Source organism: Mya arenaria, chromosome 5 (genome assembly GCF_026914265.1).
Source record: "Mya arenaria isolate MELC-2E11 chromosome 5, ASM2691426v1".
Taxonomy (NCBI): domain Eukaryota; kingdom Metazoa; phylum Mollusca; class Bivalvia; order Myida; family Myidae; genus Mya; species Mya arenaria.
In genome coordinates, this window is record NC_069126.1 from 74651532 (window position 1) to 74675231 (window position 23700).

A 23700-nucleotide genomic window follows, 5' to 3' on the forward strand; every position below is an offset into this window, starting at 1 on the left:
TTCATTTTCTACGACTTTATATGACACATTATATCTGACATTAATTACACCTAACATTAGACAAAAGAACACTTTTGCATACTCATAATTGTAGTGTCATATAATTAAACGAACAAAATACGAATCAAGGTCTTATCCGACAAGCATAATATTCTTTTATTCTATTACGACCGATTTAGTGTCTGCCGAGTATTGAAAATGACAGACTGAAGACAACCAAGTTTTTGTTTGATGTACACTGTTGTACTATTTTCCAAATCATAATCGACATCTATCTGAAGTTATCTTGGATCCTAATTAGTATTCATACTTTATTATAATAAAGGCTTACAGGTAAAAGAATGCACATATATACATATTATACATTATTAAATACGGATCATTAGAAAACGGGCTCTGTAGTATATCGAACATTCTTCAACCTAAACCTGTCTACGAAAACGTTCTAATGGGACAAAAACAAATGCGCAAATTGATGAAATGATAAAACAACCTTCAAGGACAAATAGTAAAAATAGTAACGTAACAAGTATGCGTATTTATATATCTATGTAATATAACGCTGTTGCTTGTCATTTGTATTGACTTATATTCTAACAGACTTTCTGTGCAATATTGCATGCAATAATCAATGGGCCAACCTGGGAGACCGTCATTTATTGTTAAAAGTAAACCTAGTTACTGAGCTTATTGACTTATCTTTGATGGTTGTCAAGACACCAATGGAAATTAACTACCGCTAGGAAGACACTAGTGTTACGGAACCTTTCTAAAGTTGAGATTTAAAACAATGTACTGATATATCTGATTAAATATAATTGAAACATTGCCTAAACACAAGACTGCATAGACCATGTTGATAAACATCCTATGGATCATTATAAAACTTTTCTTAAAACAAACTTGTTTCAAGTGTGATTTTATTTCTCGCAGCATTACACATTACAACATATTTGTTTGTATAAACCATTCACAGCATAAAGACATAAGCATAATGGTAAGTTAACGAAAGAAACTGCATTTGTATGGATACACCTTTGATGATTACAAAGAATAACTCAGTGCAGGTTGAGACATATTTTAAGACAGGTAAGTGGTTGGTGTAAGGGGAACGTATTTTATTAAAAATAATTCTGAGAACGTAGACTGTATTGCGTAAATTTTTAAATATATACCACAATATAATGTAGGCATTATTGAAATACTGCTCCATCTTCCTTAACACTAAGTAATGTTGACCCTGATTATTGGCATGTGTCATAAGCACATAATGGAAACACAAACCAAAATAAATATAAAATAGATATTGATAGAAGCATTTAAACTATGATTTTCTGATAACGTTGACAAAATAGTCAATGAAATTGAATCTCAGATTAATGTCTGATTTTTGTAAGCTAATATAATCATGACAATTTCGTTTTATAAATAATTCGTTAATGAGGTTTTTACAAAAATGTGTTCACAGTTCGCTGCGCCGCCGAAATAACGATCGGGCTGATCCTATATCCAGTAAAGAGATGTTTCTTGTATCTGTGATGCCAGACTGTCGCCGACATGTATAGCAAAATATCCGTTGAAACTGGCACCAAAATATTGTGTTGAATATACAATATATCACAAAATTAGTAGCGGAGTTGATGAGGAGCAACAAGTCAGTAATTTCTCTAATCCCTCTAGCTAGATAATTCTCCTCAGAATACCCCAATCCGAAGAAGGTTGACATGATTGTGTCAGGGGTAATACAGACAAGAAAAACGATTATCACAATCACCAGCATAGTGGTAATTCGATGTTTCTTCGGAGCCTTTGACCGGAAAATTCGACACCTTCGTAAACCGTAAATAATGAGCGTGTTCAGAATAATTAATATAACAAGTGGAATGATCGAACGCATGAGATTCTGAAACCATGTGTATATCTCTGTAAATAACTGGTTCTGCCAAAGTTCCGTTACAATGGCGTCATACTCGACATGTCCTGTAACGTTGTTTATTCGCTGAATGGTCCGATATCGCATGGCATATGGTACTGCGAGAACTGCCATCATTATGAAAACTGAAGATGATATGATGCGTGCTTTGTAGATATTACAATAAAACTTTACTTTTGTAGGATGACAGACGTAAACGTAGCGTTCTACTGCAACTGACACTATTAACCATGCTGATATGCACAGTGATGCGTTGAAAACGTAATGCGCGTATGGGTAAAGGAATGCGTAAGCTTTGTTTCCTGTCGGTGTGTCGATTTGGAACAACAATATCACTGTGAAATAGAGAAAATCACAGAACAGTTTTATTAGATCAGACACGGCCAACGCAAAGAGGTATGTGTTCGTCGAAGACCGCATTTGGCGCTGGGACATAACGATAATCGACATGACGTTTCCAGTCATACCGAATAAACAAACGATCGGGTAGAAAACGAGTCCTGTGATGAACCGAGCGCGTAGATAGAACGTCTCGTAATCTTCATACGCATTGGCATCTTGAGGGTTGGGGTGTTTAGGCCCGGTAGTACTGTTGCCTCCCCCAGGGAAGATGTCCATGGCATACAGAGCTGAACCCTCTATTGTCATCTGTGAAGCCTGAAAGTAAACAAAATAAGACATCGTTGAAGCAAATGGCTGTTAACTTTATTTACCTTATATCTTTTTATATCTTTAATAAGATTGTGTAAGTATAACAAAAATGTTATAATTGAAGTAATAATGTCAAATTCATTTTCAATAGCGAATAATACAAATTGTCGCAATGATGATGATGATGATGATGATGATGATGATGATGATGATGATATTTATGGTATCAGTATATATATATATTTATATATATATATTTATATATAACCATTTAATATACTAAAATTACACAGATCTTTAATAAGTCAATGATTTCAAGATTCGTGTTAGTACCCTTGGCTAATATATATTTTAAATGTTTCTTGAATTGTTGTATACATTTTTACATAAGTCTTTATTGACAGAGGCTAGTATTATTATGATTCTAAAGAACTATACAATAAACAGTCCGGAGATGGTGGCATAATGAACAATACTGGACTTTTGTTGAGGTCTAAATGTCGTTTAATGGCCTTTCAAGGCATTCTGACCACAGAATCAAGTACCATAAATGACAATTGCACGAAAACTGTATTGCGTTTGTAAATAAAGGTCTTGTTTATGTGAATTTGAACCCAAGGCAAAACGTATTTTTCAACTACAGATCGAAATACGTTAACTACTATAAGAAGGTTTAGCCCTCATTTTGGAAATATATATTTTAATACAAAGCGAAGTCTGCTTTTGGTTGTGTGAATGATAATATTTGTAAAACATTTTAGAAAATATAAATTCTCCACATTACATTTTATCCAGTCATGATGATTTTGTATTAAACGATGTAAATTTTCAATAATTGACTGTGTCTGACCTCAATATATGGAATTTTCAAAGGGTTATATGGATCATTTGGGAGTATTTTGTTAACAACACATCAAAAAGACATACAAAATAAAGCAACTTTATGACAAACCCGTCTATACTTTAACCTTTTTAAACCTTTGACCTTCATTTTAAGGGCATCTAGTGTGGATGCCATCTTGTAGTTTACTTATTTTGTATTAAGTATTTAAACTCTTTATAAATAAAAGTATGAAACCAAATTTTTTTTTTCGCAACAAAACGTATAAAATAAGGATTTTAACTAACCCGTGTCCTTTTACCTTTGACCATAATAAAATATAGGCACCCACACTTTCTGTAAGACTATGACCTCGGCCATATAATATACCATTGTAACATTTGTAATGAGAAGAGGTGGCCGAATACATTAGAATACACCTATTCATATGCATTTAGTTATAGCAATTATTTCCGATTATAGGCTTATGTCATTAAAATCACTAGGTTAAATTTCATACCCATTTTATTTCGGACGTTAAAGGAAACATAATATTATTGTGTTAATTTCACTAAGAGCACTTTAGCCTCAATTGCGTTACAATATGGACAATAAATTGATAACGTCTGTTATCGCTATGTGGGTCAGACTTTCAAAGCTATTTCATAGCGTTTGTTTGTTAATTAGCAATCCTTTCATACTAAATAAATGTTAGGCTGAGAAGGGAAACATAAAAATTCAATCATCTTCTTTTTCAACAAGCAGAAATCGGATTGAATCTGTACTTGGATATAAAGCTTGTGATTTTCTGCACCATTATTAAAAGTGCGGATGCGTGTATTGTCGTGAAATAACCCCTTAAATAATACAACAAAGCAAAACAAAAGGCGCATGTACGTATGAGTAATAGGCAACAAATATATAGTTCACTTTTTGTGTTTTGGTTAGCTAAAATACGCTGCATGTGCAACACCTGAGGACAGAAAGTGTTGTAAGCAGATTAGTTTCATGAACTATTTTAATATTTGCCAATTAAAGGTAATCTGAGGGTAAAAAATATTTGCTTTCGAAACTGAACTCATGGTCAAAATTTCATTTCTGTAGCTTTAAAAATAGCGAAAGTTGGTCAAATGTCAGAGTCAAGGACATCCGAGGACAACATTGATGCTCGTTTGCAAAACTGTGCACATGGTCAAAATTTCATTGCTGTAGCTTTAAAAATTAAAAAGTAAGTCCAAAAAGGTGAGGTAATTTCAAATATTTTGCTAGACGGTCATCATATGATGCTCCACAACACATATCAAAGGTATGGGCATTGTGGTTTACAACAAGAAGATTTTGAAAATATTTCTTAAATAAGTCTCTAGGAAACTTGTGACCCCCAGGGCGGTACCAGTTTTGACCCAAGGGGCATAATTTGAACAACCATAGTAGTGGACCACTAAATAAAGCCTTGTTCAAAATAGCAAGGATCTGCATAGCTGTTTCAGACAAAAAGGTTTTAAACATTTCCCAATTTAAGTATACCAAACCTGTGAACACTAGGCGTGGTCAGTTATGACCCCAGGGGCATAATTTGAACAAACATTTACAAGCAATTGTGACTTTACATGTAAACTTGGCTAAAAATAGACTTCGCTCATGTAGACTTGGCCAAAAATAGACTTAGCTAAAAATACTTTTTTTATACTTTCAAGACTTTTCCAGGCATGCATGGGCGGATCTTGCTGGTTTTCAAAAGGAACCGAGCTTTAATAGATATCTAAATAGTGTACAAATTTCATTAAGATACAATCAAAATGAAGACTGTCCCGTGTTCACAAGCAAATGTTTTTACAAAAACTTTTTTTATACTATCAAGGCCCATAATCTAGGCATGCATTGGCGGATCTGGCTTGTTTTCAAAAGGATCTGAGCTCTTCTGGATATCTAGATACTGTACAAGGTTCATCGAGATACAATCAAAACTGAAGACTGTATCGTGTTCACAAGCAATTGTTTACAGACGCACGGACGCACACACTACGTACAAATTTCCATCGCATTAAACTAAACATTAACACACTTTATAATAAACTGTGGTACATCATATGTTTTACAATGAATATTAATGCAAAGATAAACTCATTCTGCTAATTTAGGTACTGGTATTAATATTTGTGTGCGGTCTTTTTTTAAACTACTTTAAAGTATATTTTTATCAGTTCCAAATTATTTTTATTGTGACTTTTATAAAGCTAACGCACAGAATCTTATTGAATCTAATTTATTGATCTATTTTTTTTTCTGAATATGATTAAAATGGTAGGACACACAGGTACAATTATTTTATCCTTTAAGCAGTAAAGAGTGATGCTTTAATATCATCCATGAATGGGTCTTATTTAACAACACTTTGGAAAAAAACTTCAATGATTTCTACAAATAAAGAAAGCAATAAAGAAGACACAATTGCCAATTGAAACCAACAGGCAGGTACATCAAAGAAAGCTGAAAAAATATAATAACAAGGAATTGTCATAAGTTTGTCTTTTAAGTTCATATCATGCACAACTCCATGTATTTGAAACTATTGACGACATGTACAGTTCTTAAACAATATTGAACTTATATAAATAGTGTCAATCTATTTTATCAATTTGGCATACACAATATAGAATCATTTATTTTGAAACAGTTATATTTGTGTCGCAGACTTAGTGATTAATATGGCATCAGCTGTAAAGCGCACTCTCCGAAATTCGAAATGGGTATCCGAAATTATGTTATGTCGTTCACAAAACTTTCAACACGCTAATTTAAAACAGTGGTAAATGTATATTGAAATCTTTTACAATAAATGTACAATATTTTTTCCGATTATGGCATATGGTTGTTATGGTTGGTATGTCATTAGAATATAAAAAGGTTAGGTTAAATATAATACCCAATTGATATATTATTGGAAATATGATAATATTGTATTAATTTCACTAAGTGTTTATCACCATCAATTGTAATACAATATTGACATTGGATGAAAGCGTCTACCACTGTTAAGTGGGTTAGACTTTCAATGTTATTTGCGTCGCCCATGTTTGTTAATTAGCAATCCTTTCATAACTTTATTCTAGGCTGAGAAGGAAAACCTATAATTCAATCTTGTTTTTCAACAAACAGACACTGGGTTGAATCGGTACTTTGGGACAAAACCTGTGATTTTCTGCACCATAATTGAAAGTACAGATGCGTGTATTGTCGTGTAATACGCCCTTAGATAATACAACAAAGAAAAACAACAAAATACAAACAAAAATTATGGTATTTTTTTGTAGACCGTATTGTTTATAATGAATACTAATTCGAAGATAAACAAAGTCTGTTAAAATAAGTCTTGGTTTTGATCTGTCTTTCTTAAACATCCTTTAAAATATAATGTTTCAGTTCAAAATTATTGTTCTAAACACAAAATCTGTCTTATTTATGTTTTTCTCCGTCCTATGGGATTTATAAGGACATATAAAGTAAAATTAAGTTCATCACTTCAGCAGTAAATTTGTAATGAAAATATTATCCATGTACGACCCTTTCAACATCATTTACAACTCGATCTTTTCTACGAAAAAAAGAAGACTTAATTCACCACGCCAACTTATCACAGTAGTAAAAAGTTTCGATGAACGGTGAATTAAAGGAATTCCTGTTTTATTATTTATATAAGATTCTGATTTTTTTCTAAAAAGAGAGATATTACACCTGTAGTCAAATGTTCTGGAAAATAACCCGATTTCAATATATTACTATACGCAAAGACAGTTTTTCAATAATTTCAACTATTTACTAGAAAATTATTGCCAAAGGCTTAACATCGTTCCGATGACTTAACAACACAGCATTATAATCCAGTTCTGAGAAGACAGTTAAGTTGTTATTTTATATCGTTTGTATCATAAATATCATCAGTATTGAAATATGTTAGTTATGTACAACCACTAGTGGTGATTGATCATTTATATGAAACACTACAGAAACAAGCACAGTTATCGACAATTTAAACATAAATCCCTTTTAATGGCACAGGGTCAACGCCAATGACATAGAGCACAAAAAAATCACACACCAAAAACATGGAACAACAGCAAAAAACTCCACAAACAACACAGTAAGGATTGTTGATATCGCATTGGAACAGTCAGAATAATGTAAGGTTACTGGGGGGTTTAATGTGTGCACATAGAGGATATTTGTGTATTTCAGAGTAAGATCGTATTTTATTTCACGAGTGTCATAGAAACATATATTTTCAAGAGTAAAATTGAATATGATCTTACTCTGAAATACACAACTTTTCTGTTTCTTTCATGCTTATTTTCGGAATTGTATTAGTATTTTAATTTATTTTCTTAATTACTATTTTTTTTTAAAACGTTTTTTTTATAGGCCGCTATCCGTCGGACGCCCCTCACTCAAATTCTATTTATGAAATAGCTGATGACGTAGCTGTTAATTTTCTATTTCCTTTTTGTTGAGATTTTTTTTCCAACCTCATATAAGTAGATCCAAAAATTAACCTTACTAGAAATGCTTATCTTGCCCACGGGCAAAGATAAAACAAGTACCCGTATGGAACTCTTTAAAATGCCCATTGAATATATGTATCTCTTGTAATACTAAATACCAATCCATAGATCTTTTTCCAATTTACATCCTGGAAAACAATGTCCCATTTAGCCTGACATGTTGGAGTATCCTTATTTTTTATCAATTCATTATAAACCTTTTTACTTCCTTTGGTTTCAAGCAAAATATCCTTAACATAACATGACATTGATGGGTTTTGAGTTCTATCATTATTACTAAATGTAATTTTACATGTTTTAATGTAGTTCTTAACAACTCTAATTAAACCTTCAAACAATATGAAATTTATATTTGTCCCTGTACAATTCTCTGTACAAGTATCTCTTTGTTACAAATGTGCCTGTATCATCAACAATATCTTTAATAAAACGTATTCCTCTATTATAAAGACTTTTGAAAAAAATACCTTTATTACCAATCTTCAAATTATGGTTGTAAAACAAAGGTGTATCTAGTATATTCTCAACAGGATCAGTGGATAATTTATCAATGTAGCTATTGAATATGTTTAGTACATCAATCCAAAAATTATTTTTTAATTTCTTTATTATACTTTCAGCAAACAATTTTCCTGTATTAAATACTTTACAGACATCAAACAATGAGTTCATTAACACATACCATTTTCCTTCACTATTCACAAATTTTCTAAGCCAAGAGAGTTTTAAGCTATTACAATATGCTACAACATCTATCATTTTTAGACCTCCATTACTGTACTCTTTAACTAAAACAGAGTTTTTTATCTTATGGGGTCCATCCCAAATGAAATCATAGATACATATTTATGATTTTATGACCCTTTGTTAATTTTGATATATATATGTCTTGTGAAAAACCGTGCCGAAAAGTTAGTTCAGACAAATTACTGATCATTATACTGCGTTAGAAACGTAATCGGATATTTGTCGTGTCATTCATTTACATAACTCATAAGTGGTATACCGTTCTCACACCAGGATTTGAAACCCTACTCGGCTTATCCACCTGCACATGGTTATAAACTGTAATGTCTTTCAGCTTTTCAAACATTCGTTTAAAAGTGTAACGTGATTGTTCGTCCGCAACTTTCTAGATTTCATTAATTCTGCTTTTTTCATTATAAACACCATTTCCTTTATTTACCATTTACAGACTTTGTCTGTTTTCAAAAATATCCGATAAACCACGCTGTACAAAAGATACCGCATTACTTCACTTGTCAAGCACACACATCTTAATATGTTTTTCAATTGCACTTCAATGTTCTATTAACACGCTACTGGTTGTGTTTGTCATTCAGTTATTCGATTAAGCAATATAAGGATTATGCTTTGTAAAACAATAACGGTAAACTGGTGTATACTCCAAAGTCTTACTTTGTCAATTTCAGAAAACCCCGCGTAGCATTGCATATTGGCTGCTTGGCTTTACAGCAAATCGTCATGTTCTTCGAAGGTTTGATAAGATTTACCTTTTATGTTTTGTCTTTATTTAGGATTGCTGGAATAAGGGTGAGGTTTGTGCACGTAAACTGGTTTTAACCCCTAGTAAATTTACATTTTACTGACCGTTCCAAGGTGTTACCTAACAATCCTTGGTAAACATACCTTTTGTGCTGTTCTTCCATGTTTCTTTTTGTAATTTTTTGATTTTATGTTCTATGTCTTTAAAATTTACCTAATGCCCTTTAAACCGGGTTTATGTTTAAACTTTTTGCTGCTGAACTTGTTTCTGCAGTTTTTCACATGAGTAATGAGATGCATCTTTTTATATTGCATTGACAATTACTTAACTAAAAATAGAAATTTTCATAAAGTTTTCATGCATTCCAACTAATAATTCCAACAAACCATGAGTTTCGAATAAAGGAAGTTTCTGACATTATATTAATCAATTATATATATTTATATAGCCATACTAAGTTCACATGTGTACTCGATACATTCGTTTGGTTGTATTGTCAAGACCACTAGCGTGTCCCCTTTGAAACTTATTTATAAATAACTTACATCTGCAGTGTCAATTTCCTCATCAAATTTGTCAAAGGTGTCTACATTTGCAGGATTAATGAAAATCTTTATCGCAATGGACCTTTGATGAGTTCTTTAAATAAATAAAACAGAAGCATTTACGTCTCCTTCCACATGTATAGACTAATATTTTAGAAATTAAATAGTTCAAATATTCTTTCGGATATTTGTTTCACTTATTTCATACTTAAAAGACTGTCGGTATTCCGTGACAGCAGTGCAACTAATATTTGTGTATATGCTTTACTATCAATCATCATTTTATTCTTTTGAATAATGACATCTATTACGTGCATTTTTGCAACGTTCATATTTTTTCCAACCCATGCAAATATTGTTTTAGTATGAAAGGAAAATATTGTTAAAACAATTAAATGTTCGTTTCTCAAAAGAGGACAAAATTTCAAAAGGTTAAGTAAGATAGTTAATTACCGACAGCAGAATATATTTCACATATTGCTCACCGAAAGCTTTCATTTGAAATAAGGAGCTAGTTGTATTTAATCAAACGAAAGGAATATCCCCCGAGTCCTAAGGGAAGAGATATTTAACAAATGATTTGTTAAAGGTGCGTTCAAATAAAACATCATCTAAATTTGTCATTTGCAAAACCAGACGCTAGAACACATTGAACTGTATAACAGTTTATTACATTTCAACCATGTTTCCTGTTTGAACTGTAAACAAGTTGTATGAAAAACGCATGTATGCATTGCTTATGATCCCTTGTTTGTATTACCGATTATTTTATAATAAAACCAGCAATATAGTGGTTCATGTTTCCTGCAGGGCATGGACACGTGCTTTAGTTTCCAGCAACGGTGTCAGTTTGTGAAATAAACACAATAGTTACGTGACCAGGAATAATAAAACGATCAAATGACTAGCGCCCAGTCTATGGTAAATAGGCCATTATTTCGATTATAACACACAAAGCATTCATCATTGTACCATTTATTGATAATATGAAATATATGTAGAAAAATTGCAAATCAGTTTATAAATGTATGCAGGCGATGATTCATTGTTTTTGAACAAATCTTATATTTTTATCAAATCGCTAGCTATATATCTTTGGCTCAAAAATGTGTGTGGTAATACAATGCACTGTTTGAAATGAGGTACGATATAAAAGCTCTTCCTAGTCTTTTACGACCAGTGGATATGATTGAACAAATAATACAAAAAATAGAACACCTTTTAAACCGTAGATTTGGGGATATGACGGTTTTTAAGTTCAGGATTAATCTAACAATCAAAATTTAAAACTATTTTACACTAAAAACAGAAGGAATTATCTAAAATTGAATACAATTTGCTTTGAAAACAATTGCGAAAGGGCTACACGCACTGTTATATTGCTTTGGGCATGACTCTCATACTGAAACATATACCCTGCTATTATTAAAGATTAAAAAATATTAGCTGCTATTATCCCTGGGATACCGCCAGTGTTGCATTTACCATTGTTGAAAGCTTCATTTACACAAACATATGTATTAGTTTCCCGTGCATTTCACGAACGATCAGACAAGTCTATAATAGCCTTGCACTGCATGCATAGAGAAAATAGTGCGAAAGCATTGCATAATATCCCCTGCAGTCACAACAAAGTGCAGTTTAGTATTGCAGAGACATCGTCCTACTACATCATTGTTTAAAATAATTAGTAATGCATGCTTCAACTTTTATTGAAACAGACATCGTCGGGAACTCGTATCAACCGGAACTTGCAAAGTCATCTTCTGTATTTTTTTATAATTATAATTGACAACACAATCATTTTAAACAAAAGGAGATACATTTTCGACAACTTGATGGATTTAATCAGTATTTATTTTAGATGAAAATAAATAAATTAGTAGCAGTGAAACAGATGAATAACGGGGAAAACTATTGTGCCAATTCAAGTATGATAAGGAGCAATGCTAACAATTATATGATTTCTACAGAACTGAGAAATAACCAAAATGAATTATTGTTTATAATTGTTAGTGTCTCTTTCTGATCGTTTCATCAATGCAATAAATAACCCCTGTTTTCAACATGCATACCATCTTGAGACAGATAAAAGATAAGCCAAACTAAACAAATCCCTATGATATAAAAACAAAAACAAAAACAACAGTTTTATATTTCACGTAAAAACACTTTCATAATGTATTTATTGGTAATTGGCAATAACATATTAACAATTAAGAGAGTTAAGCCAAATGTTTAGTATATCCAGTAAGTTCTCTGCAAGTGCACGATACTGTAAGCACGAAGTCCTGTACAAATGTTGAGTTTTTAATGACTACAAATCACGCACATTTAGACTGTCATTAAAAAGCGCGAACTGATGAAATTTATATGACTGATCAATATATTCACTCGTAGAACAGTATGTTTTAAGATCGTCTTTCGTCATTATTGATACCAGTAAATCGTACATATTTTTGATAATGAGCATGAATTTGGCAATCGGCATTTGCAAGGTTAGTCTGCAATTATCGTCATATGCAATATTAAAATTATGGATATGATTTATTCCAAACAAGTTATTCTACCGCTTTGGACATCAAATAGACATTAGATGCAGCTTAATCGTTACCCATGTTTCTTTTAAGATTATTAAGGGCAATTTTCTCACAGCATCCTAGTGATTTTATATGTAAGCAAATTCATGTTTCAACAACGCATATGTTAATAATCATCTATGTTTAATAAAATGTGTTCATTTTACATTTATATATTGGACCTTCTTGCTTTTTCAAATACTTGGTTTACACAAATTGTTAAGATTTTATTTTCATCTCTGCCAATGCCTTGTTCCCCTAAAAAGGGTCTATATTGGTATATCATTTTCGACTAGCGGGCTTGTCTTTTTTGTTTTCATTGTATAATAAAAAAAGATCATTTCTTCACTTAGTTCAATATTTTCACTAGGAATGTTTATGAATATGGCCAAAACTTCATGATTAACAGACTCATAACGCTATTTGTACAACGCTTCAACACAAACTAAACACAGTCTACTATAATATCGTTACCGTAGTGATAACATGAATAACTGCGACTACAATTTGTAGCCAAAGTTATATAGTGTCAACGTTTTTAATCTAGTTAAAACCGTCATCTTATATATTTACCAAACAATTCAACCTACCTGTATGTAAAACCACATTTCATCAAATTTTTATTTTAGTCTTAAAACACTAGCTTGTTATTATAACTGCGTGACATGTATTAGCCCCATTCCTTTATTTGGCATGGATTTTCAAGGGATCACTATATGTTACTGTTCCTTTCTACATGCAGTTTGACCATGATAATGACATGGGTAATTTAAAACTATGGTCAATTAAGTCATGTTGTTTGTTATTTTATCTGTATATCGTTTCGTCTGAAACAATAAATAACCGAATATGCATCTATAAAAGCCAACTAAACATCCCTACATTCGTACCTTTTTTAAGAATTATTCCTAATTACATCGTATAAGTTTTAGACTATCATATGTAGCTCATATTATTAAAGTAAACGATTCACTTGGACACTCGCCCTATTTATATCAGATACCAGTATATAGTTGACATTCAATTTTAAACATACACAGGTTTGAGAACTTACATTTAAAGGATGTCTGTACAAATCGCAAAGTCGACACATGAAGTCAAACAAATTCCACTTTTTGATCAGCTATTTACTTATCCCTACACCAAAAACAAATTTTATTTTCCATAATCGTATTCCCTTTCAATAGGCAAAGTAAAACGTTAATACACCACATTGTTTAAAATACTTTCAATAAATGAAACGTATTTTAAATATTAACTATCAAAATCACGTTCTCCGTTATCCTCTTGATGTTGAATAATATGAGTATTTATTCCTCTATTGAAACCCATGCAAAACGTTCACATGTCCAATAGCACTGCATTCTGAAGAATGACGCTCTCAGAGCGGGAACACCATTTCACCAATATGCTGTCAGCTTTTAAGAAACCCTCAACCGGGTTATTGGTATATTCCAGGTAATAAGACATGGGCATTTGGCACAGCAAGCGCTTGTTCGACCGTTTTTCACAGCTTGTTTGTCAGTTATGTCATTGGGGTGAATTGGCTTAAAAAATAATAAACAATGTTTCTTAGCTTGTAAAATACTTTCATCTACAAAAACCTTTAAAAACAATACATAGTACATATTACGTAATAGATATTGGTTGTGCCGAAGTCCCCCACTGTAATTTCGTTTTAGAACCAAATTGATATTGCTGTTCTTTTTTCTTGCACATTTTTTACCTTTTATTACAAACATAGTTTGAGGATTTGATTCTGTAATCGTAAACTGTATTTCGCACTGTTTCATATGAAAGATATTTCTACAATTTTGACCGTTCCAAAGCGCTACCTAACAATACTTGATTTAAACATATTTTATTCAACATATACAAACAAACTACACAGAATATACACACACACACAAGTTGTCTATAATATTGAAATGGATTGGAACGAAAGCATAGCTTATAGAGTTCTTCTCCAAGGGAATTAAATTACTCATTAACCAGAAAAATGCGTATGATTGACGATTAGACGATATATATCTTTTATGCGAGAAAAGTTGTTTCTAATGCTAAAAAATAGGAATAAGTTGTTTTTTTTAGATATGGATTCAATAGTTCAAACACGATACATAATAGATACAAAATAAGCACAAGTGACAGTATAAAGGATATATAAGTAGAGTGTGGACAGATATGAAGGAAGAAAAGAAGTTGGGTACATACCATGTTGGGGAAACACTGTAAGTCAGGTAATGATCAGAAACGTTTCGAGTCTTGTATGAATTTATGAACAGTATCAAATATTTTGGAGTTATTCTCGTTGTTTAGGGCTGGATTGCCATAGAGAATAAAACCAATGTTAATTTCTATGATTATTGACATATCACGAAAGAAAGTTTGTCGAGAGTCGGTATATAAAGGGCAATGCATAAAATAGTGAGTACTACTTTCAACTTCACCACACTCGCAAAGAGGAGAGCTGATAATATTTTTACAATAAAGGTGATAGTTAAGACCACTGCAACTAGTACGCAGTCGAGTGTGAAGTGCTTGTAATCGGCGGCTACCGTAATAATAGTAAGGCGGGCAGACTGGCAATCGACTACGAAGTGCATATTTAAAGGTTGCAATTGAACGACAATCCTAGACCTAGAATAGAACCTTGGGGTACACCAGCCTTAAGAAAGACCCAACTAGATATAGAGCCAGGGAGAACTACACGTTGCCTACGTTTGCTAAGATAGTCACTTAACCACGAAAGTAAATTGCCGTCGACACCAGTTTCTTGTAGCTTCACAATCAAGCCCTTGTGCCAAACTTTATCAAATGCCTAACTTATATCACAGAATACGGCTCTAGCCTCTAGGCCATCATGTAATGCCTTACAAAATGTGTTGTAAAGGTATGCAAGTTGATTAACAGTAGAATCGCTTGACCGAAAACCTGACTGGAATGGGGTAAAAAAGTTTATGTCACGAAGGTGGTTAAAGAAGTGTTTATATATTGCCCTTTCAAACACCTTTTCCATTGCATTAAGTAGGGATATAGAACGATAGTTAACAGGAAGAATGGAATCACCCTTTTTGAAAACTGCACACACATTAGCATCTTTCCATGGTTTTGGAAATCTACCGATTGAGAGAGACATATTAAATAGGGAGCACAACGGGCGAGCTAACGAGTGAGAACAATCTTTTAGGATTCGATTGCTTATGCCATCTGGTCCTGAAGCCTTATTAACAGGCAATGATGATATAATGTCAGTTATCTCATTTGGTAGCACTGTGATATTGTCAATTTTGTGGTTACTGTTATGAATACTAGCTAACAATACTTGATAAACACACCTTGCTTCATATAGTATATATGCATTGTGCTGTTTGTGGAGTTTTGTGCTGTTGTTCCATGTTTCTTGTTTGTGATTTGTGTTCTTTGTCTTTGGCGTTTTCTCTGTACCATTAAACGGGGTTAATGGTTTAACTTTTGGCTACTGAACTTGTAGTTTGTGTAATGAATTTATAACGAGTGTAAGTTTTTACTTCTTGCACATTTCAAATAAATTTATGATGCAGAAAACGACTTCCATATATTAATCCAATCCGAAAACGTGAATAACCATGTAACCTTTACCTTTAAAACTTAGGTGACCTTTTCTTTCGTGCTGATCGGGTAAGTTATAAATGCTAGAACCTTCTTAGAAAACTAAGTAATAGAATGACGAGCAACGGAAACGGTTACGGTAATTGACTGCAAATGACTGCGATAATTTTAGCATTTTGTTTTCTTTAGTTAAAAGTTCCTTTACGAGCGTGAACAGCAAGACATGTCACTTCTGACAAAGAACTGCCAAAACGCACGAATTTCTTGCGAAATAATTACCATACATCTTAGGCAAATATTTAGTAAGCATTACCGTTCATAATGGTCGATATTTAGCCTAATTGCTATACTCGAATTGATAAACGTTTCTTCGTAGTTGTTTTAGAAAGATACGTTTGCGCTATGCATTTCAAATATTTTTGCCAGATGTCCAACCATGTTTTACCAATTGAGACAGCTGAGTTGACTAGTGACTTCAAAATTATGTTTGTCATTTTTCAACTTATTATTATTTTATCTTTTGTCAAAGAATATTATTATATGGTTCCAAAATGTCCGTCTTTTGAGATGATGAGTTCATGACAAGTTTAGAGCATTATCTACTACAACCATTTTGCCGTTGTCGATATGCATGGAATGGCACACGTGATCAGGTGATTTTTTTCATGTGCAATCTCCTATGTTATAAGTACGAACGCAATGTATACTTCTAGTACACCGAATATGCATCTCCGGTTAATTCAAGCATGCCGGAAAATTCCATCTGGCACCCACATGCCAGTTGAGTCACGTGCTGCGACATTATACTTTGTATTAAGTTTATTATACACTTTATGTAACCTTAATTATGAGATTTCAATAGATTATTTCCATTAACGTTAACTCGACAACTATATAACTTCAAAACAAAACAAATAACCCTTTACTTAATACTGAAGTAACTTCTTGATGTATGCAGTGAATAATTTGATATATAAATCAACATTATCCAAGAACAATTGACAGTTATTATGCATCTGTGAAAACAAACGTTTAATTACAAATCAATGCAATTTAAAATTTTAAGACGCATTCTGGCTACTCCGATAATATTCAAGGATATTAGGATTGCAACTGATTTAAAACGCACTCATGTACGCTTTTGACAAATTGGCAGATTTACCATGAAACACGCTACCATTTTCATGTAGCTGACACACGAAATCAGTATATTCGCTTGTTTGTTACGAATGACGAGACAACCCATGTATGAAAAGAAAGACGATACGGTATATGTATGTTACAATAGACGAGACAACCAAAGTATGGCACGAAATACCAGATATGTTATTATAGTTAAAAAGATCTATTAATGGTTGCATAATCTTCTACTGATATAGAAAAATCATATTTATTATCATTATTATTATTTACACGAATCATCTACTAACTTTTCTTCTGGGAATCCAATTATTGTCAACAAAATCCATATAACCTTTCGATTAGAAACACTTCCCATATAATGGTTGCAAAATCATATATTTTTTTTTTCCGAGAATGACGAAATGACATTTAAATAATAAGCGCATTGTCGCGTTTAGACGTTTGATGTGCTTACACTCGAAAAAATGTTACTGGTTTCTAAGATTTTTTGCATTAGATTTTGTAAGGTCTACTGACACCTTTCTATTGAATTATTGTTAATCTAACAACATTTCTTTCCGTAACGAATAAATGTACATTTTAAGTACAGAAGAGGATATAAGAAAAATGCTGTTTCTGTGGCTTGTTTATATTATCCGAAAGATTTGTTATCGCAAAAGTCCATCTGGAGCTCATTGAAATAGAAATATAGTCGTTGCGTTCTAGGAGAAAACATTGAAAAACAAAGTTGCGAAAATATATTATATTTATACAGACACGGACCCATACTGATTAAGTGCTTGTACACAATTAGGCATACATATTCCAAAAAGGTAACAGTGGATCAGTGCCGATGGAAGCGACATTTCCAATGCTCAAACATACTTGCGCAGTAACAATATCTTTCGAAATTGCCATATTAGTATTAATACTCAAATATCAAAAACACAATATGGACTTGAACATGGGCTCATGATATCACGTGAAATAGCGTATCCTGTCGGTTTGCTCTTTTCAACTGTCAATGAACAGTCTCAATTGAAACCAGACTCTAAATTCATGTCCAATGCTCTTGGGTCGATCAAATATTCACGAGAGACCTATCCCGAGTTTGCCGGATATTGCCGATAAGATAGGATAGTCTAAATTCCAATTGCACTTACCATCTTTATATCTCACCGGAATATCTAATAAATTTCAAGTACAATTGACACTTTTATGACAAAAGATTGGCAAACTCAGATTAAAAAAAACTTCATTAAGTAAATAAGCTGACGTTTTAAGGAAACGTGGCGAAACGAAATAGAATTCATCGCAAGATTTACATTGCTAGTTTTAATAGGAAAGTCCTTACTCGTCACTCTACCTTCCGGAATCTAAAAATATAGATAAATAACAAATTTAATCAAAACTGCTTGCAAGTAATTGCGTTTTGTGCGTTCTAAAAATAGACAACCCTTTTGTGAATCACAATTGATTCTGAAATATATTAATTTAATTGGATGATTTGTGCATTTATATAAGTATGCGATCACCTGTCTCCTGTAATAACAAATTCTTTCCATTGCGAACGTTAAATAACAGTGTACTTGAAATCAATATAACAAAACAAAATTATCCAAACGAGAAAATGGACACATTGATGTTCAACGTTTTCCTAAAATGGTGTCATAATGTGATAACTTAGCTTGTTTTGTAATATTTATGTCGCAATTGCTAATGTGTTGCAGCACCTTAATCCTTATGCCCCTCATCCTCTCCGAAATATGCACTTATACGTTTACCATCACACATTCGATACTGCAAATACGTGATTGATATAATATCCGATTTCTTTGAATCCGTAAATCACATTACATACACTATAGTATCATAAAACATGTATTTTCATTGACTCCCGTAATCGTTTTGTCAACTTCAAAGTACTTGTAATTTCAATCGTAAACAATGGAACATACGACTAAAAAATTGATAATGACAATAATACAAAGAAACTACAGGAACAAGCCATTTGCCAAAATCATCACAAACGAACTGTTCTGGGGAATACGACTAATGAGTCCAAACACTATACGACACACACACAACTTATCGACAACAAAACATACCACAAATGCATATCAAAATCAAGAAAAAACTTTAATTAAATACGAATTGATGTGTATTTCGTCATATCGAAAATTTATTTTCAAATCTAAAATGACGAGGGTTGAACCCAATAAGAGAACCATCATAGATACTAAAATCTTAAAAATAAATTATTAATATTTCGCATTTTTATTCAACAACACATTTATTTTTCAATCTCCGCACGTCTTTTTTATTACTTATTTAACGTCGTGGGATGCTGATTAATGACCTAATATGTCATTCCACCATTAGAGACTGATATAAGGCCGCGACGTCGGAGAGAAATGTGTCTTAATGCAGGCTACTGGTACAGCTGGCTAAGTCTGAGCTAATGGTTTAGAGGACATGTACAAAATTACATGCTTCTTTCTTTCTCTCCACACTGATTTTAGACTGTTAAATGTGTTCTTAGAAAATGAGGTTGTTATGTTATGTATGTGTCGTCAATTGAATTAACATTTTTTTAAATATATAGAATTCACTCGCTTACATGTAATGCACTTGTTCTGAAGCAGAGTAATAGAGGACGTATTTTCTTCCAAGCCAGAACGAATTTCATATAATTATAGAATTCGATAACCTAATTATTTCCTTTCCTTACTGTGGTGTATTTGTGTCCTAAACTGAACAAAGTAAGAAGTAAACTTTCTACATCAAGTAGTATATTTGGATTACTTTCGAATTGTTATTGAAATTAGATAGATATTCTAGCAGGGCAGTTATTGTCCTAGTTGTTTACTAGTCAAACAGTGAAAGTCACTAGAAATTACCACGAAAAGCCACTTTTTTCTTCACGTCCGATAAAAATATTTTTTAATTAGATAAGCATCGTGAAAGAGGAATCTGTATTTATGAAGGCTCCATTATGGGGCGTACATCTTTAATAGCATAATGATAAAAAACCAATGTCATCACAAATCAATATAAAGTTTGTTTGTTCCCATGTTCATGTCAACACATTCCGGTCAAAACATTTTGAAAACAATTTCGTTAGCCTGGGTGCATATTCGATCCATTCCAGTACATTTGTTTGTAACAAACTCTCTTCTTAATTAAACCTTGAGGCATCTAGACAGGTTGTTAATTATTTAAGTCACTTTCGGTTAAGCCACATCGGCATCAGTTTTTATACCAGTGGTGCAGCTATATTACTACCATCAGACCTTCATTAATATGTTTATCTTGTTAAATGTACTTCTATTTTTGTTCGGTGTATGCTTCCCAATGTTGGTAGGTTTGTGACCTTCGCCTACCTTACTGAGTGCGTAAGTGGCCATTACAGTAGTACGTTACTGGTTCCCTTTCCTTATACAGGCACATTAGATGCCTTCGCTTCCATAACTTCATCCCACGGCCTTCCTTTCCATTAAGTAGTGAAATTTTTGCAGTAAACTATCTAATGGTGGCCCGTTAGTAGCCTTCGAATCCCGGTAATCCTGACAAGTTAGATGCATTCACCTGCTTTGGTGGTCTACATACCTTTGCCTCCCTTAGATTGGTGCGTTAGTGATGCCCTTGCACGAGTCTGAACATAGCTTGTTAGAGGTCTTGCGATGGTGCGTTAATGGTTTTACTTTTCTTCCTAATGGTGTATTAAAAGATTTCGCATTCCTCTCACTCGGTCAACCTACGCTCGCATAATTTGTTACATGTGTATGTTGTATCCTTTAATTTTCTATCCCGTCGAGGTAGCGCCCGACTTCGTAATACTTAATACCTGAAAACTGAATTCCTAACAAAAATGTTAAATTTTATAAATATTAACCAATTAGTCATTCTATCATGTATATGAAACAAAAACTACCAATAAGTGAATGTGATACTCACTATTTTGGCTTCATATTATATACAACGTTCAGATTAAAACTAGGACGGGACACAATGGTTAATTCTCTATAAGGCAGGTTTATATAAAGGGAAGAAAAGACATAACACCATCTTACTCTTTTAAACAATCATTAAGTTAGTTATATATGGAACCTTTGTGGCTTATAAAAATATCTGGAACAAAGACCCATCATTCCTTTTATCACGTATCATAAAACACTGGAAATGATGGCGGCAGAGTAAACACGATCGACGTTAACCTCTCTGAACATAAATTGGACATACTCATCTTGCGACAACCATTTATATGACGTGTTATACCCGTGATGAAATATTTTTACTGATTATTTCTAACTTGAATATTATTACGATGCGTGACAGTGAGTCAATGAGTATTATATAAGATATCTGACTTTACTGATAATATTAAAATGTAATTCTATTAAATATAGCAGTAAATATCATCTAAGATAAATTACAATCATGTTTCCAAACATGTTTCTAAGTTAATTAGATATACCGCATGTGACAATTCATGACACAAAGAGGTTTGATGTAATACGTATTTCACAATATTGAGTCTAGTCTTACTCATTTTCAATTTAAATCAGAATAGAGTTACACATCAATACATGACATGTCATAATAACACTTGTTTATCAATCTACTTAACATAAGTGTAACATGAAAATTAATTTAATTTAAAGAAGAGGCATTTTAAATAACAATGCCACATGTGCATCAACGATATTTAAGAGCGATTACTTTTATCAATTAACACAGCTTTTCAGTCTGTATAGTATCAGATTGCTTCTTTCTGCAATCCTAGAATGGATTGTTGTTTGAAAAATGAATCCATTACAATTTTTAGTTTTTAATACATACATATAGTTCTGATAAAAGTTAACGGGATATGTTTATCCATTCCGAAAACGTGAATAACCATGTAACCTTCACCTACAAAACTTAAGCCGAACAGTTTCTTCTGTGCTTATTGGGTTATATATAAATGCTAGAACATTCTAAGAAAAACAAGTAAACTATGACGAACAGCGGTGAAGGTTACGGTGATTGGCTGAAACAACATCTGCGACAATTGTAGGAGAATGAAGAAAAGTTAATCATCAAATAAGATTTGATAACATAGTTTACTGTCATCTAAGTGACACAAAAACATTTTCATATTAACACAAATGAACTTTGATTATAATGTTTTTAAAAAAAAAAAATGCGTTCATGATACACCTTATTTCCTTGTTTTCCAAACAAAATATTAATATAAATATTTATTTTAAACACAAAAGATACGTAGGGTATTTAATTGCCCCAAGAATAAAAGCTTTGCAAGTGCTACTAATGAAATCAAAATTAAAGTGACATTTTAAGACTTATATGTCCCAACGTGTTATTAATAAACACCCACGGTTCTCTATATGCTGGCCCCACAGATATATACACACAGTGAGCATTTCCTTATTATTTCGTTAAACATTTGTGAACGAACGTGCAGGTATAAAAAGACATGTCACTTCTAATAGATGAACTGCCGCTTAACGCACGAATTTCTAGCGCAATAATTACCATACATCTTACTGAATATTAAGTAAGCAATTCCTTTCCCAGAGGTCGATATTGGTTTATTCAAATTGATTTACGTTACATACTAGTTGTTTTAAGGAATATAAATTTGCTCTACGCGTATCCGATATTATTGCTAGATGTCCATCCATGTTATATCAATTAAAACAGGCGAGTAGACAAGTCAGTTTACAATCATGTTTGCCGTTTTGTTTTCAAAGTTCTGGCAGCTTTTTATTATCGTATCTTTGGTCAAAGGATATTCATCTTTTATTTCAAAGTGTCCGTCTTATGAGATGATGATATTTACGACAGCTTTAGACAAAAATCTATTACAGACAGTTTGTCGTTGACGATGTGCATGAAATTACATCCGTGATCTAGGGATTTTCTTTTGATGTGCAATCTCTGACGTTACCAGTACGAAAGCAATGTATATCTCTTCTGTTTTGTTTTTTTTTGCAATTTTTTTTAATGTATTTATGTTCGTGCAACGATGCACTGTATATCAAATTAGCAATACATGTCCCATGGTGTTATGTTTTGCATTTGTATAGAACATGTCTGATGAAAACCCTTCTTTGAGCAAGTTTTGCAATTTAGATAATACAGGTTCGTTTCTATCTCAAGCAACAATTATACTTTATACCTGGCTTTGTAGTTTATTTAAGAACAACTTAATTTATGAATCAACATTTTCCAAGAATATTTGACAGTTATTATAAATCTCTTTAAGCAAGCGTGCTGATATTTCAAATTAATGCTAAGTTTGACTTTCAGAAGACGTTTTATTACAATTCAATGTAATTTGATTTTAAAGACGCATTTGGGGAAGGTACTCTGTGTATATTTCAGGGC

General features: G+C 32.5%; 1 protein-coding gene across 1 annotated transcript; it reads right to left on the reverse strand.

Moving 5' to 3' along the window:
- Positions 1-1113: 1113 nt before the first annotated feature.
- Positions 1114-13765, reverse strand: LOC128233511 (probable G-protein coupled receptor 139). The gene is made up of 2 exons (XM_052947215.1): positions 13649-13765; positions 1114-2590 (listed from the first exon to the last, which is right to left on the reverse strand). Exons 1-2 carry the CDS (start codon positions 13685-13687, stop codon positions 1463-1465), a joined length of 1167 nt encoding a protein of 388 aa, XP_052803175.1. The 5' UTR covers positions 13688-13765; the 3' UTR covers positions 1114-1462.
- Between the last annotated feature and the right edge of the window lie 9935 nt (positions 13766-23700).

Bases quoted from the DNA above. Each gene is read 5' to 3' on its own strand.
- LOC128233511 (XM_052947215.1), bottom strand. From the start codon at position 13,687: ATGTGTCGACTTTGCGATTTGTACAGACATCCTTTAAAT. The intron at 2,591-13,648 runs GTAAGTTCTCAA...GTTTACTTTCAG, and splicing joins TGTACAGACATCCTTTAAAT to GCTTCACAGATGACAATAGA.